The 17,049-nt window shown below is 56.7% G+C and overlaps 1 protein-coding gene across 4 annotated transcripts in view; it reads right to left on the bottom strand.

Annotated features, from left to right (window-relative positions):
- Positions 1-1,342: 1,342 nt before the first annotated feature.
- Positions 1,343-17,049, bottom strand: part of ATL2 (atlastin GTPase 2) — an 86,864-nt gene continuing 71,157 nt past the window's right edge. For 2 of the 4 annotated variants that reach the window (XM_049784256.1, XM_049784254.1), the window contains 10 exons: positions 13,660-13,710; positions 13,372-13,428; positions 10,670-10,762; positions 7,372-7,510; positions 6,640-6,767; positions 5,624-5,680; positions 4,566-4,637; positions 3,766-4,197; positions 2,040-2,054; positions 1,343-1,950 (listed from right to left, as the gene is read on the bottom strand). In XM_049784256.1, coding sequence (XP_049640213.1) covers positions 1,834-1,950; positions 2,040-2,054; positions 3,766-4,197; positions 4,566-4,637; positions 5,624-5,680; positions 6,640-6,767; positions 7,372-7,510; positions 10,670-10,762; positions 13,372-13,428; positions 13,660-13,710 — 1,161 coding nt within the window. In that variant the 3' untranslated portion in view covers positions 1,343-1,833. The remainder of the gene's footprint in view (positions 1,951-2,039; positions 2,055-3,765; positions 4,198-4,565; positions 4,638-5,623; positions 5,681-6,639; positions 6,768-7,371; positions 7,511-10,669; positions 10,763-13,371; positions 13,429-13,659; positions 13,711-17,049) is intronic. The other 2 variants (XM_049784257.1, XM_049784255.1) reach the window with 1 other exon arrangement.

Consider the following 17,049-nt stretch of genomic DNA (forward strand, 5'->3'; position numbering starts at 1 on the left):
TGAGGGCTCCCAATCCCCCGGGGGAACAGAACACAAGTGTATTTCCAGCAACGTGGAAAAACCCAAGGGTCTAAATCTCACAGCTTTTCTGTTTAAAGACAAAGATCACGTTCTGGATTCCAGAAGAATCGCTCTACCTGGCTCGAGCAGTCCATGGCACTTGGGGACCAGGCCTGCAGGAGAAACAGGCACCGCTAAGGGGGGTATCTGGGTGTTGTGGGGCTGACCACCAGCCCCATGGGCCTCCACATGCTCTCAGCTGCTCTGGAAGGTGGGCCCAGGCCTGAGCCCCCGCTTCACCCCAGAGCCGGGCCCTTGTTCCACACCTCAGAAAACAGCCGCGAGGCTCGTGTTATATATACAATTTCTTTTCTTTTTAATTATATACTGAAAATAAATTACAGGAAATAACTTTAAAATGCAACAGAGGACAGTCACCATGAACGTTCCCAGCGGTTCCCTCGTGGGGGGGGGGGGCGACCGCGCCGCTCGAGGATAAAATATCACAAAGGTTATCAAAACACCGCAAACTGGCTACGCATTCACACACATGACCAAGGGGCGGTGGCGGGGCCCGCACGCGGGGTGGGGAGGGGTGAGGTGGGGATGGGAGGGCCCAGGCTCTGCCATAGACTACAAAACTTTGGATTACAAAATCGTTATTTATATATTTATAATTCATATACATGCCCGATCGGTGGGTTCTGAAAATAAAAGCTACAGACTGTACACTCAGAACTCGGGGGCTAGAGGCAACAACTGTGGATGGACCCCCACACACACCCGCGTCCACCCGCTGCCATCGGTGAACAGCTGAGTCTATGTACAGGGAGGCGGGCGTCCCGCACTCTAGCTCAACGCCGGGCCGGCAGCTCCTTGAGGGCCAGTCCAGGAACTGGAAAAGGCAAGACCCACGCCCCGCGGGGGACAGTGGCGTGCTGAGGGGGGCGACGGCCGGCTGGCTCCTTGAGAGAGCAAGCAAAGCGAGCGAGCGAGCCTTCCCGCTCATCCCTGTCGGTAGGCTTCCTGGCGTGCTGATTCCAAATGCCACAATCTCCGGCTCGGAAGATGTCCTCATTTTCCCTGAAAGACCCCGTTTCAGCAGACGGGCTCCACCAGCATCAGCCACAGTGGGAGGGAGGGCGGGAGGGAGGGAGGGACAGAGGGAGAGAGAGAGGGATGGGGAGAGAGAGAGACAGAGAGAGAGAGAAGGCAGGCGGCAACAGCGGCGGCAACGGTGGCAGAGGAGGGAAGGCGGCGGCCCATCTTGGGAGGTGCCACCTGCCACCCTCCCCCCTGCCCCGGTGGGCGCTGGGAGCCGCGTCTACGAAACTACAGTCGATTTGTAAACTTTGGTTTATCATTTATTCGAGTTCTCGTTTGTACAGCAAGCACGCGGCAGCCCGTCAGTCAGCCTTGAGCCGGGCCTGCTCGCTGAGGCCCGCCTTGATGGAGTTGCGGAAGGACTGACGGATGTTTTCCTCCATCACGTTCTCACCCAGCGGTTTCAACACCTGCGGGGCGAGAGATGTGCAGAACAAACACGTGAGGGACGAAAAGAGCGCACCAGACACGAGAGAGAGACAGAGAGAGAGGGAGAGACACGGCAAGTCACAGCCGGGAAGCAAAACCTGCCGGCCGCGGGCATGAGAAAGGCTCGGCCGAGGGACGTGGCTCTCGCTGCCGCCACCGCCAGGCCAAGAGCCTCCGACGCTGGACAAGGCCACGCAAAGGACTTTTTCCTCCGGGGCTGGCTGGCGGCAGACACCCCGCCACCCCACAGCCCTGCTGACTGTCTAGCCCTCCCGGCAGCGGGCTGAGGGCCAGCGCTGTCTAGTTTCTCTTCTTGTGGTGGTTGGACGACAGTCTCTGTCTCTGTGTCGAGGATGGAGCGCGGCGAGCCACCCGGGCCACCCAACGACGAGTGACTTCAAACAGTTTGGAAAACACCTAAAACACGGAGCTAGGTGTTAGTAGCAGGTCAGCCCTCGGCCAAAGCGCACGGCTACGGGGTCTGGGGGTCAGTGGGGGGCGCTCACCTTCCTGGGACTCCTCTGAAGCAAAAGAAGGAGAGAGACAGTTAGTGAGTTAGTGGACATAGCTGTACAGTGAGCGAGCGAGCGAACGAATGAACAAGCGAGAGCGAGGAGATGTTCCCTGGGCAGGCCCTGAGTACCCAGACCTGAGCCAAAGGGACTCGATGTCCCTGTGTGGAGCCACTTGGCAGCTTCCCAGAACCCCCCGCCCCCCCCCCCACGACACCCTGAATCCCAGCGGTCCCAGCTGCCACCTGCTGAGAATCACCAACCGGCTCAGATTCTTTTTCAAGCTAGGAAAGAACTTTCTCTGGGAAATAACGACTTTCACACGTCTTTTTTGTTTGTTTGTTTGTTTGGTTGTTTTTGGGTCACATCCGGCAGCGCTCAGGGGTCACTCCTGGCTCTATGCTCAGAAATCGCTCCTGGCAGGTTCGGGGGAACCCTATGGGATGCCGGGATTCGAACTACCGTCCTCCTGCATGCAAGGCAAATGCCCTATCTCCATGCTAACTCTCTAGCCCCCAAGCCATCTTTTTTTGTGTGTGATCTTTTTGGGGGTATCATTCGGCGGTACTCAGACTGGCTCCTGGCTCTGCACTCGGATCGCTCCTGATGGTCTCCAGGGACCAGACTGGGGAGCAGGGTTCAAACCCAGGTTGGCCCTGTGCCAGGCCATCACCCGGCCCATTACGCCGGGACCCCAGCCCCTCGACCTATCTTCTCTGAGAAGGTACCACAGGCCCAGGGAGCAGAGAGGGCTTCTGGCTTTGCTTTGGGGTGTGAGGTGGAACCCAACCCCTCTCCTGTTTACAAAGCCTGAGCTTGACCCCGTGCGTTTCGGCCCAAGGACGAGGTTTTTTATGAGACAAAATTTAAACTGAACAAAGGCCTGCGGAGCTTCTGTGTCCATCGGAGCGAAGGGTACTTAAGAAGAAGAAACAAGGCGTTGGCCCCCATCGTGATGACTCTGCAGAAAGGCCGGCCTGCCTCTGGCCTCGGCCTGGTGCACCTGGGGTGGGTGGCAGGCAGGGGCCACCGAGCCCAGCACTAAGAGGCTGCAAGGCTGCGACGGGCCACAGCCCCTCAGGAGGCGGTTCTCCGCATCCCTGAGCTCATGGATACAGGCCTCCCGCGAGCTCATCTTCCTCCTGCCTTGATTCTAGTTGGCAGAAGGCAGACGTCCTGGCACCAGCTTTGTACATGTGTCTCTCACGGCTGGCAGCCGGGTTACTAAGCTCAGGGCTGGCACCCAGGGGAGTGATCCAGCTCAGTCAGGGGAGTGATCCAGCCCACTTGGAGTAATTCACCCCACAGGTGGGTCTGGGTGAGCAAGGACACAGAGCTGCTCCCCAGCAGGATCCGAGACACAGTTTACCCTCGGGCACTTCACTTATGGCCCTTGTAGTTCTCTTTAAGGACCCGCCACCAACCCTCCTTCCTTCCTCAGAAACTCCAAGTGGGGGCCTAGGTTTGGGCCCCATGAGCTAGGCCAGCCCGAGCACCAGTAGGCCATGGGAGGAGAAAGCTCTGAGGAGCCCCGGGCCGCAGGCTCAGAACTATGTGTGTCCCTGGGCTGGTGCAGAGTGGAAACGAGGAAAGGAGAGAGGGGAGGGGAAGGAAGGGAAATAGAGAGGAAGGAAAGGGGAGGGGAGGGGAGGGGAGGGATGGGGAGGGGAGGGGAGAAGGAAGGAGGGAGGACAGAGCCGGCTCGGACGCGGGTACCCACCTGCTCCCACAGCGCCTCGGCCACCTGGTCGATGAGCGTGCCCACCTCGCGGAACTCTCCCGAGTACTTGACGTAGGCCCAGGTGCAGAGCGCGGTCAGGGCCAGCCCCAAAACCAGGTTGCAGAGCGCGGCGATGGAGCTGAGGCCCAGGAAGCCCGTGAGCCCCGAGGCCACATACATGGCGAACATGAGGGCGAAGAGGGCGGCGGGCGTGCGCGCGGCGTGGAAGAGGTTCTTGCCGTCGTTGTGCCGCAGGAAGCTGGCGAACGTGTCCTCGAGCTCGGCCTCCAGCTGCTCCTGGAAGCGCCGGCAGAAGTCCTCGCCGCCCATCTTCTTCACCGAGCGGAAGTGCTGCAGGGCGGCCGCCTTCAGGGTCGTGTGCCGCCGCTCCAGGTCGGAGGGGGCGATGTACGGCTGGTCCCCGCCACATACCTGTGGGCACAGCGGCTGTGAGGATGCGCGGTGGCCCCACTGGGTCCCTGGGGCTGGAGCACGGGCACCCTGGGCCACGGGTCCCTTCCCGCTTCCCGACTCCAGGGACTCGGGCAGGACTCGCCGGCAGGGCTCAAGGCGCTCCAGGCCAAGTGGGGCCCTGGGCTGGGACACTGATATACCCCCAAGTGCCTGGCAGGAGAAACAGGGACAGGGGCAGGAGTCCCCAGCCCCGTGCCCAATCCTCATGGCTGCCTTCCCTGATGACACTCGACAGGGCAGGGAAGGGGTGAGAGAGGATGATGGGGCCATGCAGGAGGATCCCCGAGAACCCCGCGACCCAGGCAGGCACCACCACGGTCACTCACCTGCTCCATGTTCTTGCAGTACATGTCCCGGGCTCCCGCCACTGCAGCCAGGTTGTTGGCCTCTGCCGTGGCCTGGAGGACAAGATGAAGGCACTGGGTGGGCAGGTTCCCTGACCAATGGACCAACGGTGGGTCCCACCCGACCCTGTGGGGCTCAGGGTCACTCCTGGTGGGGTTCAGGGGACCTAATGTGGTGCTGGGACTGGATCCGAGTCAGCTACAAGCAGGCAGGTGCTCGACTCGCTGACTACAGTTCCAGCCCCAAGTTCCTGATTGTGAAACAAAGGCCACCGTGGGCAAGGCCAACGCTGGGGAGACTGGCACGGCTTCCGCCTGGCTTCCATCCAGCTTCCACTCGGCTCCCTCCTAGCTTCCTTACTACAGGGATACACTGACCCCGGGGCTGCCAAGGATCTATAGAAAACATCACACACCCCACACCAGAACCAACCAGAACAATCGCAGGTGCAGAAAAACCAGCGCAGAGATGCAGCAGGTGGTGGCCTGTTATATATGGAAGCCTTTACAGTATTTCTCTATAAACCTGTATCCCTGCCTGTTGTCCCACCTACAACCTTCCAAGTGGGGGCGCTGTTGAGAGCCTAATAGTTTTCAAGTGAGGTGCTCGGGGTCTTGGGGGGGCAGCTAACTGGCAGGCTCCGGAGATCTGGAGCTGCCGGGAGGCTGACAAAGGATTCTGAGTCCGACCTTCTTGCCTTTTTACCCTCTTGTCTGTGTCGCTTTCCCTTCCAAGGGGATAGATAGGGGAATGGGAATTCATTTCTCATTCTGGGAGCTCTCTGAGGACCCATCGATAGCCAGACTAGGTGTAAACCTGACACAGCAGCGAACTTCCTGCAGCACACAGGGGTTCGATTCCCAGCACCACACAGGGTCTCCCAAATAGCACCAGGAGAGACGGGGAGTGCTAAGGGAGGGGACATGGAGGCCTGAGGAGGAATGGGGAGGGAGGAGACTGATGCGGTGCCCCCCCAGCCCACCCGACCCCACACCCTTCCACCCCCGCCTCCCCAGCCGCTGTGCGCCAGGACCCCCACCTGCAGCATCGACTTGGGGTGCGGAAGCTCCTCCCCCTGGTAGATCTTGATGTAAGCCTGAGAACACAGACACCCCGTTAGGTCACCGCAGCTCCAACTCGCTGGAAAACAAGTCGTCAGCGCTGAGTTTCCAGCGGGAGGATGGGGGGGGCGCTGAACCCCCCACCCGCCTCCCAATGAGAACATCACCCCCCCCCCCCCAGGCCCAAGAGGCGACTGTTTTGAGTCGCTCCGCTCTACGGAGACCTACTCGGCCCCAGCAGGCCAAGGCTTTACGTGAGACCCAGAGCAAACACTGCAAGGTTCAGCTGGACCAGCGAGCGACTCAGTCGGCCCTGGCTGACGGGAAACGGAAGCTGCTGTGGGCCGGGTGAGGGTGTGTGAGGGTGAGATGAGGTGAGGTGAGGTGCGATATGGTCATGGTGAGGTGAGAGAGGGTTGGAGTGAGGTGAGGTGAGGTGAGGGTGAGGAGCTGGGGCTGGAACCTGCTTCTCAGGAGCCATCACATGTGTGTCTGCCCCAATCCTTCAACACCCTCAAACACTGATGCTTCCTACTCAAGGCAGGAAGGTCCATCACCTTCTTTTCCTCTTTTGGCCACACCCAGTGGTGCTCAGGGCTTACTCTTGGCACTACTTGGGGGATCAAACCTGGGCAAAGCCAGCAACACGTCCTTCCCACTATGGCTCCAGCCTCTCTGGTTTCCTTTTTTTTTTTGTTTTTTTGTATTGTTTTAGTTTTTGGGTCACACCCAGCAGAGCTCAGGGGTTAGTTATTCCTGGCTCTACGCTCAGAAATCACACCCGGCAGGCAGGGGACCCTATGGGATGCCAGGATTTGAACCACTGGCCTTCTGCATGCAAGGCAAATGCCCCAACCCCATGCTATCTCTCCAGCCCCTCAACTGATTTTCTTTATAAAGACAACCTCTTGCACGGGCCGCTGTTTGAAGCTGGGTTTGAAGCCCTTTTCGGCTTCTTGCTCAGACAAAACCACCCGAGGCCGAGTTTTCCTACCTTAAAGTATTCTACAAGATCCCGGCAAGTGACTTTAGATCCACTTATCTCCTTTTCTACCAAGTTTTCAGGGGCAAGCAGCAAGGGAACCAGATTCCGAAGCTGCTGCTGAAAGTCTTCGTCGATATCTAGTGGACAAAAACGCAGCCGCGTGGTTAGTCCAGTGTTGGCTCCGGGTCAGAATCACAAACTGCATTTCACAAGTACAGAACATCTTAGACGCACTGACCGTACCGCGTCCAAACATGCCACCTCTCCTGAGAAAACAGCTCGCTACCCCGTTTCCCTGCACCCCAACAATCCTCTCTTCAATAGTGAAAAGAGCTCAAGTGGCGACCGCCAAACCAAATCCCACACTGGCTGGGACCGAAGGCCGCAACACAGGCGACCGTGTCACATTCACCCGCCGTCTGGTGTCCTCCAGACCTTTCCAGACTGTCACCCCCAACCAAGCCTCCTGCCACCACAGCCCAAGGAACCCGAAAACATGCGGCCCCAAATGGGACGGTCTCCATGAGAGTGGCCTAACCTGCAGGGAGACCAGCCATCTGCCAGCTCTGCACGGGGCAGTGCCCAAGGCTGGGGGGGAGGGGGGTACTCTTCCCAGACACCCCCGGCCACGACACCCCGCCCGCCTGGGGCCCCAGGTTAACGGCTTAAGCCGCACGAATCAGTTACAAAAGCTCATCTTCTAGAGGGTAAGTCTGATCCAGGCGAGAAGGGGGGTCCCACCTTTCAATCTCCCATCAAAACCAGGGTTAGTTGCAACTTTAAGACCAGGATGTGGCAAAAGGAAGCAACCAAGATTTGAGAAACAATTGTGAATGTGCCTCCTTACGTTCTGCAGCTCCTCGTGCTGGTGGGGGGTGACCTGGGGGCAGAGGGAGACACAGGTGAGGGGGGGAGGGAGGGCGGCCCAGGGGCCTCCTTGGAGACAGACACCATGTGTGTGCGCACACACACGCACACACACAAAGACCACATGTGGAGTAAGCACACAACACACACCTCGTGCCCACCGTACTCTGTTCACAGACACACAACACATGCCACACAAGACACACAACACACACGTCAAAATGCACATGGACACATACTGGACACGTGTTGCATATACCACACGCACACCACACCACAAATGTGTGCGCACACCATTTACTGTGCGCGTACGTACAAGACTCTAGTGCATGTGACCATGCAACCTATGCCATGTGGACACACAACATGTCACACTGCGCAGGGACATATACCACACACAACGCTGACCCACGCCACGCACGTCACACTGCACAGACACACGTGCCACACGTGGGCACACAACATACAATATACTGAACGAGGATATGTACCACACCCACCATATGGGCACACGACATGCCACAGAGACATACACACCACACTGTACATGGACACCCACCACATACGCCACACTGCACACGGACGCACAATACATACCACACGCTGCACAGAGACTATATAACATACAGCATACACCACACACTGCCCATGGACAGCACACTGCCAGACACCACACAAAGACCACGCCACACACACCCCAGACACCAAACCCTACACACAGCAAACCCTATCACACCCTCCCCGCCGCGTGGACACCTCAGCGAAGCCGTCGAAGGTGGTTTGTGCTGACCACAGAGAACAGGGGTCGACCCCACATTCCTGCTTGGGTGAGCCCGTCAGTCATGTGAGCCAAGAAAGCCCCTTTCTCGTCAGCGGCCGCCAGGGGCCAATAACGACGACAGGGACAGTGTGGCCACGTCACAAGCAGTGGCTGTGGTTTTTGCCACGCAGGAGACAGAGGCTCTGCTTGCTCTGTCTTTTCCAGGCTCCACTAGCGGGCTAAGAAATAAAAGGCCAGGCCGGGCCTGACCCCTGAGGGACGGGTGACAGCTACGTGTGAGCTGAAGCTCAGCTGTGCAGAGCCACGCACTTCTGTCCAGGGACAACTGGCTTACCAAAAGGGATATTCCCAAAGAATATCTTTAACCAAAAGAAAGTTGTTTTTTTTCCCCCCCAGGAGTTTCCCTGCAGTGCTCAGGAGTAACTTCTGGCTCTGCACTCAGAAATTATTCCAGGCAGACTCGGGGGACCATCAGGGAAGCCGGAGGTTGAATTTGGGATGGCCACATGTAAGGCAAACACGGCATCCCATATGGTCCCCCAAGTCTGCCAGGAGTCACCTGAGCACCACTGGGTGTGACCCCCCCCCCATAAAAAGAGAGAAAAGAGAAAGGCTTTCAGCTCAGGGCCAGAGATGCCACAGTGAGCAGAGCACCACTTGCCTTGAAGGCAGATGACCTGGGTCCAATCCCTGCCAGGAGTGATCCCTGAGCACTGCCGTGTGTGCCCCAAAGAAACAAAAAACGAAACAAAAAGGTTCTAAGTAGCACCCACTGGTCCCAATCGAAGTTAGCCGGACTCTTCTCAAATAGCATCATACAAACAGGCGCCATTTGGGCCAGGAGTCCTGGCACGGCAGCCTTGCACACGGCGACCCGGGTTCTATCCCCAGCATCCCTCCAACTCCCAAGCACCACCAGGCGTGATGCCTGAGCAGAGCCAGGAGTTAGTCCTGAGCACCACTGGGTGTGGTCCCCAAACCAAACTGAACAAAAACGGGCCCCACCGTGATGGAGAAGACATGGAGGCTCCTGAACTCCAGCCCTAGTTGAAGGAAAAGGCTACAGCCAGGTATGGGAGACTCGCTCCCGGCAAGAAGAATGCCCCAAGTCTCAGCAGCACCGCTGGCTGGCCGGAGGGAAACTACAGTCGAGTCTCCTGAGCGTCTCCTGAGGCAGACAGGGCCCGGGAGGTCAAGGCAGGCCAAGGGGCAGAGGCGGTCAGCTGAGAGCCGCAACTGCGGCTGATGAAGAGCTCGTCTCTGAGGGACAACTGGGGTCAGTGCCCCAGGCTTTGTGCGAACACTGTTACCTGAGAGCGGCTCAGGGGAGCAGAGGGGCCTGGGCACACCTTCCCGGTAACTCGAGATGGAAAACAGGTGCAGCCGCCAGTGCCAAAGGAGGAAGAAACTCACTCTCAGGCACCCGGCATGCCTGAAATGGGGCACTGTCCCCCACGGGCAAACAAAATCCTAGTGGGTTGCCTGAGACAGCACAGCGGAGCAGGGCCTTGACCCGCAAGTGGCTGACCCGAGCTTGATTCTGGCACCTCTTAGGGTCCCCAGAGCACTGCCGGGAGTCATCCCTGAGCCCTGCTGGGTGTGGTCCAAACGCCAGATCCCCATGAGAGAGAGAAAAGAGAAGAGAGGGCCCGGAGAGATAGCACAGCGGCGTTTGCCTTGCAAGCAGCCAATCCAGGATCAAAGGTGGTTGGTTCGAATCCCGGTGTCCCATAGGGTCCCCCGTGCCTGCCAGGAGCGGTTTCTGAGCAGATAGCCAGGAGTAACCCCTGAGCACCGCTGGGTGTGGCCCAAAAACCAAAAAAAAAAAAAAAAAAAAAAACAAAATGAAAAGAGAAGAGAGAGGAGAGAGAGGAGAGGGGGGGGGGCAGGTAGACAGACAGACACAGAGACAGAGACAAAGACAGAGACAGGAAGAGACACGCAGAGACAGAGACTAAGACAAAGAAAGGCCTCCTGAGGAGGATTTTCTGTGGAAGCGCCATGTACAGCTGGGTAGGGGACCCAGTTCTTTCACAGGGAACAGGGGACACAACACTCCTGTAGGAACTGAGGGTGGTGTGGGAGAGGGGTACTGCCAGTCCTGCTGGGCACCGTGATGGCTACGGCTCTGGACCGAGGGGCCAAGCCCCAGTGACGTTCACCAGTAAGTGAGCCAAGGGAGGCCTTTCCCCGGCCATCCTGGTGCCCCTATGGAAGCCCTATGGGGGTTTGGGCTGCAGCCCCATGCCCACACTTCAGACAGCGGTCTGAACCAGGGACATGAGAAGGCATGAGAGGGACATGGGAGCCCCGCCCTGTGCCCCAGCCCAGCTCCTCCGTGCTCTGGGACTGCTGTGCCCCCCCAATGCCAACTCTTGGCTCAAGACTCACCTGCAATCTCTTGTCTAGAAATTGCCTCCCCCCGTCCAGGCCGTAGGGGTGCTCGTAAGGGTAACTCCAGTCTCGGATCAGGAACATCAGCGTCTGCAGAGAACACGTTCACCATGTCCCCGCAAGACCCCGGCCCACCCAATCACCCCCACTAGTCTCCCACCAAGGGGCAGACACCTAAGGCTGACCGAGGTAAGGAGCTCCGAGGCTGAAACTGTGGGTCCAGGTGGGCTTCGACCCGCAAGCAGGCCCGTGAGCACAGGCCCAAAGGTGGCCCAAGTGTGACCCCAAGTGTGGCTGCCCATAGATGGTCTTGCACGGCTCTTCCTTGGTTCTAGGGTCACACACGATTCGGGCCCCCTTTTGGGGCTCCCAGGCATGCCTGTGCCTCCTTCCACCAATCCAAACTGGACCCACCCACCCCCAGCCCCTCACTCAAGCCACCTGCTATCCCGACCAGAATGGGGTGCCAGGACAGGCAGGAGGGCGGTGCCACATGCTGCTGGTGGAGGACAGGGCTTGGGGTGTCCCTTCCTCATGAGCCCCCAGTCACGCCACCACCTCAAAGTCCTGCTGGGACACAGCAGGGAAACCTCTGGAGCCAGTGGTGACAGGCTTCAGGGATACCCACTGGCCCCCTGAATTTGGAAAAAAGAAAATTCATGGGAACAGGAGAGGGACAAGAACCAATTCAGGGACTTGATAGGTCTCCACAGGATGACCTTGTCTTGGGGAAACCATGAAAAAATAGCAGTGGCCAATTTTGTAAAGGCCACATGGCAGGCTTCTCCTAGGTTCTGAACAAGGACAGACACCATTTTGTAAGGGCCACATGGTGTAAGCCACATGCAGGGTCTCCACAAGCCTATTTCTACAGACCCCCCCCCCCCCGAGCTACCTGGCCATACCTGGTAGCCTATCAGGGAAGGGAAGGGCACAAGGGAGCAGTAGGAAGGCACCCCTAGACAATAGCCAATCATTTTAAGGCTCATCAGAAAGCTGGAACCTCCCTAGATCTCTTCCCTATCTAATCTTCCTCATGACCTTGGGCAAGATTCATCTCTTTGTAGAGATGACCCTGGCTGGCCAGTGTGGGACTGTTGGCAGATGATTAAAGTTTTGTTCAGTTTAAGAAAAGCAGCGGCCAAGGAGGACGACGTTTGCCTTGCTCTCGGCCCACCCAGATTCATCCCCAACGTCAATTAGGGTACCCCAAGCCTGACAGGAGTGATCCCTGAGCAAGGAGGGTGTGGCCTCCAAGCAAAACCAAAGTAAAGGAAAATAAAAAGCAGAGGAGCAGAGTGGTAGTCCAAAGGGCAGGAGCTTCCGTTAGCATGGGCCAGCCCTGGTTTAATTCCCAGCACCACATTTGGCCCGTGGTCCCCAGTAGGAGTGGCCTCTGAGCACAGGGTCAGAAATAAGCCCTGAGCACTACTGGCTGTGGCCCCACACATTAAAATACAAAAAGAGGGGCGGAGCGATAGCACAGTGGCAGGCGTTTGCCTTGCAAGCGACTGACCCAGGACAGACCTGGGTTCGGTCCCCCAGTCGGGAGCGATTTCTGAGCGCATGGCCAGGAGTATCCCCTGAGCGTCACCGAATGTGGCCCCAAAACAAATAAAATAAAATATGTGAAGAAGCTAAGAACAAGAAGGAAAGAAAGAGCATGGCCCAGGAATACAGCAAGGAGAAGGAAAGAAACTGAGTGGAAGAGGAGAAACTCAAATACGAAAGAATGGGGGCCAATATCCAAGCCAAAGGCAACAACATGGAATCAAGAGATTCTAAACTTAAAAAAGGCCTGCCCTACTGGAAGCCGACTTGGGGGACACCTTGGGAACATTGGTGGAGGGAGGGCGACTCTGGTGGTGGGACTGGCCCCGATTCATTGTAGGTCTGAAACCCAACTAGGAAGGACTTTGTAAATCAGAATGGTTTCAATACAATAAAATTAAATTAAATTAGAAAGGAAGGAAGGGAGGAAGGGAGGGAGGGAGGGAGGGAGGGAGGGAGGGAGGGAGGGAGGGAGGGAGGGAGGGAGGGAGGGAGGGAGGGAGGGAGGAAGGAAGGAAGGAAGGAAGGAAGGAAGGAAGGAAGGAAGGAAGGAAGGAAGGAAGGAAGGAAGGAAGGAAGGAAGGAAGGAAGGAAGGAAGGAAGGAAGGAAAGAAAGAAAGAAAGAAAGAAAGAAAGAAAGAAAGAAAGAAAGAAAGAAAGAAAGAAAGAAAGAAAGAAAGAAAGAAAGAAAGAAAGAAAGAAAGAAAGAAAGAAAGAAAAGCAGTGGGTCAGGGCAACTTCAGGCGGTCAGGCCCCAGTTGTCCCGGGCTAGTCCTGCTTCAAACCCCAGCACCCCACACATGACAACCCCAAGCCCCGGCACTACCAGGGCTCACTCGAGTCCAAAGCCAGAAACAGCCCCGAGCGCCTTCGCTGGGTTTTCACCAAGTACGATTTACGAAGTGTCCTTCTGTTACCAGTTACCATCTGGGCGACAGGGACTTTGGCTGGGGCCTGACGCAGGGCAGAGCAGCGTGAGAACTGGGGTACAGTGCTGCCTGGGCTCTGCCTTTCTGGGGACACTTGGGCTACCCCACAATTCTCAGGGACCCACAATGCTTTGGTAGGCGAGGACCTGGCCCTGAAATGCTGAATCCCAGCCGGGAAGGGTAGGCCCCAATAACCTCCGGCCTTCGCGGCCTGCTCACCTGGAAGGGCTTCTGGTAGATCTCCTCCATGGCCAGCCGCCCGTATTCTGTGAACAACTAGGAAACGGGGTTCCTTAGACCAAGCCCAGGAGCACCGAGATCAGGTGCTCAGAGATGGGTCCCTACCGCAGACCAGCTACCGGGGCCCCTGAGCATCAGCAGTAAAACAGATGCTCAGGGGCCTCCCCAATATGGGGCACCCGGCTTCCAGGCCGGGCTACTGGCTGAGGACGAGACACGCTTACGGAAGAACGAGAAGGGCTTGGATAGGACATGCGCAATACGTACTTGCAAGTGCTGGAGATCATCTTCCTGGATATTCTGGGATAAGTTATAGACCTGTTGGGAGAAAGTTAGTTTTTGGTTTTGTTTTGTTTTGTTTTATTCCAGTTTCCTTTGAGGCTGAAGCGAGGCCCAAGTCACTTGTCACTTTGACAATGTTTCCTACCTTGGGGCAAACTGCTCACTTCGCTTAATTGGTAGCTCAGAAGGAGAATTTTCCTTTGCCCTAACTAGAGTCAGGATAAGCTCTTAGGGGGACTGTAGTCAGAGAGATAGCACAGGGAAGAAGGTACCTGCCTTGCACGGGGCCTATCCGAATTCGATCCCAGGCATCCCGTCCCATAGGGTCCCCTGAGCCTGCCGGGAGTGATTCCTGAGTGCAGAGCCAGGAGTACCAACCCCTGAGCATCACTGGTTGTGCCCCTATCCCCACCCAAAAAGAGGGACAAACTGAAAACAATAGATCCATGCAACTCATACAACAGCTGTGTGTGTGTGTGTGTGTTTGTGTGTGTGTGTGTGTGTGTGTGTGTGTGAGAGTGAGTGAGTGAGTGAGTGAGTGAGTGAGTGAGTGAGTGAGTGAGTGAGTGAGTGAGTGATAGGCAGTAAAGTATTTTGGGTTTTCTGGTTTACTGTGGAGGCTATGTCTAACTGTCCTGGGGCTCGAACCCAGGCCCCCACATATGGTTCTCTGAGCTGTTCCTCTGGCCTCTCAGTTTCTTCAATGCTGGATATGATCTCAGGGGGGTTGGGGGTGAGGATGATCTCAGAACTGGGTTCCAGGTAAGTGAAGGTGAGGGGTACAAAGGTAAGCCCTGCCTTGCACACCTGGTCTATCCTGGGGGGAGGGGGGGGGCGGGGGTAACCCAGGCACAGACCAAAGGGCCTCATGCTAAGAGGCATAAACAAGAAGCAGAAACTGGTGCCAGCAGGGGGCGCCCTTGCCCTTTTGAGACTCAGAGCAGGTGGGCAGGAAGAGGAGGAGGAGCCGAGAAAGATCCCGCTTGGCCCAGGCCGGAGCCTGGAACCTGGTCTTGAGAACTGACCTTGGCCTTCTGGGGCGGCTTGAGGCAGCCCAGGTCACAGGTGCCAAGTGGCTTTTGTTTAAGAAAACTGGCTCACCCCAGCCCAGGACAGCCTGTGCTCACTGCAAATTCCTGTTCATTTTGCTGGGACGTGTGGCGGTCACAAGTTAGGCAGCCACTCCAAGCCAGCACGGGCACCCCGAGGCGATGTTCGCAGCTATTCACTCTGCATGGGCATGTGGTGCGGAATGGGCATCTGAGGTGACTAAACTCTAAATTTCGACTTAAAACCTGGAAGCTAGGGCCCGGAGAGATAGCACAGCGGCGTTTGCCTTGCAAGCAGCCGATCCAGGACCAAAGGTGGTTGGTTCGAATCCCGGTGTCCCATAGGGTCCCCCGTGCCTGCCAGGAGCTATTTCTGAGCAGACATCCAGAGTAACCCCAGGGCACCGCCGGGTGTGGCCCCAAAACAAAACAAAACAAAAAAAAAACCTGCGGGCCCGGAGAGATAGCACAGCGGTGGTTGCCTTGCAAGCAGCCAATCCAGGACCTAAGGTGGTTGGTTCAAATCCCGGTGTCCCATATGGTCGTCGTCCGTCCCCACCACCACCCCCACCCCCACCCCCGTGCCTGCCAGGAGCTATTTCTGAGCAGACTGCCAGGAGTAACCCCTGAGCACTGCCGGGTGTGGCCTAAAAACCAAAAAAAAAAAAAAAAAAAAAAAAACCTGGAAGCTAGACCAAACTATTTCTCCCCACGCAGCTCTCAGGGATTCAACTTAAAACCTGGAAGCTAGACCAAACTATTTCTCCACATGCAGCTCTCAGAGAGAACACAGAGAGGAGGGCTGAAGTGCCTTGCTAAGGGCTCAAAGCTGGTGGGTCTGTCAAGGACGTGTGTGTCAGTGAGGTGAGTGCACGCCCGGCGAACCCTAACTGCAATCTGAATGACCTGCCTTTTCCCAAGCACCTCCTTGGGCCTCATCTCGGTGGGTCTTGCTCCTGGGCGTAGAAAAGGCCAGGGAGTGGCTGTGTGAGGCCAGGCCAAGTAGGACAGAGCCTCCCCCCTTAGATGGAGGGCAAACTCGACCTCCAGCAGCTTTAGGCAATGTACCGATGATGGTCGTTGTGCTACCTCAGGGCCCCAGAGAAGAGGCAGGACGGGGAGGCCAGTCCTTGGGCATCCGAGCTCCTACCTTCCTGTAACAGCCAAACCAGAAAGCCCCTCTGACCCCATCAGGACACCCAACCTCCTCTGAGCCGGACACACCCTTCACGCCAGCAGGCAGTGAGGATCTGGGACAGGGAACTAACTCCCACTGCAGGTCACCAGGCAGCGCCACAAACCCTGACCCAGTGATAGAACCACCGGCAAACTACGTACGGAAGCCAAATTCAATGCACTTGTGAATTAATCTACCCAATCTACCCGCAATCCACTGGAAGCCGACCAGCAATCTGCCCAACACCAGCGATCTAAACACAATTTACCCACAATCCACCCAGACTCTACCCACGATCCACCTGCGATCTACCCAAATGACTGTCCACAATCTACCCGCCATCTGCCTGTAACCCGGTATCACTGAGCTTTTCTTTTCTAGGGTCACACCGGCAGTGCTCAGTGGGCATATCCCTGGTGCAGTGCTGGAGGACCAGGCCTGAACCTTTCAGCATCTCTGCTCTTCAGAAGCTTTTCTTTTTTCTTTTTTTTTTCGGGGGGGTGAGGCAAATCCAGTGACACTCAGGGGTTACTCCTGGCTCTATGCTCAGAAATCACTCCTGGCTTCGGGGACCAAATGGAATGCAGGGGGATCGAACCACGGTCCGTCCTGGGTCAGCTGCATGCAAGGCAAACACCATATCGCTGTGCCACTGCTCTGCCCTGTAAGAAGCATTTCTGACCTGGGCAAGTACATCTTTCGACCTTCTTTATTACTTTTGCTTTTGTTTTGTTTTGTTTTGTTTTGTTTTTTGGGCCACACCCAGCGTTGCTCAGGGGTTACTCCTGGCTGTCTGCTCAGAAATAGCTCCTGGCAGGCACGGGGGACCCTATGGGACACCGGGATTCGAACCAACCACCTTTGGTCCTGGATTGGCTGCTTGCAAGGCAAACACCGATGTGCTATCTCTCCGGGCCCTTGTTTTGTTTTGTTTTGTTTTGAGGCCACACTCCGGCAGCACTGGGGGTTTCTCCTGGCTCTGTCTCAGAAATCGCTCCTGGCAGGCTGGGGTGGGACCTTATGAGATGCCCCGGATCGAACCTGGGTTTGTCCCAGGTTATCCGCCAGCCAGGCAAACGCCCTACGCTGTGCTATCACTTGGGCCCCCATCCTTGACCTTCTTAAACATTGGCAAATACATTCTTTTTT

The sequence above is a fragment of the Suncus etruscus genome, chromosome 12 (assembly GCF_024139225.1).
Source record: "Suncus etruscus isolate mSunEtr1 chromosome 12, mSunEtr1.pri.cur, whole genome shotgun sequence".
NCBI lineage: Eukaryota > Metazoa > Chordata > Mammalia > Eulipotyphla > Soricidae > Suncus > Suncus etruscus.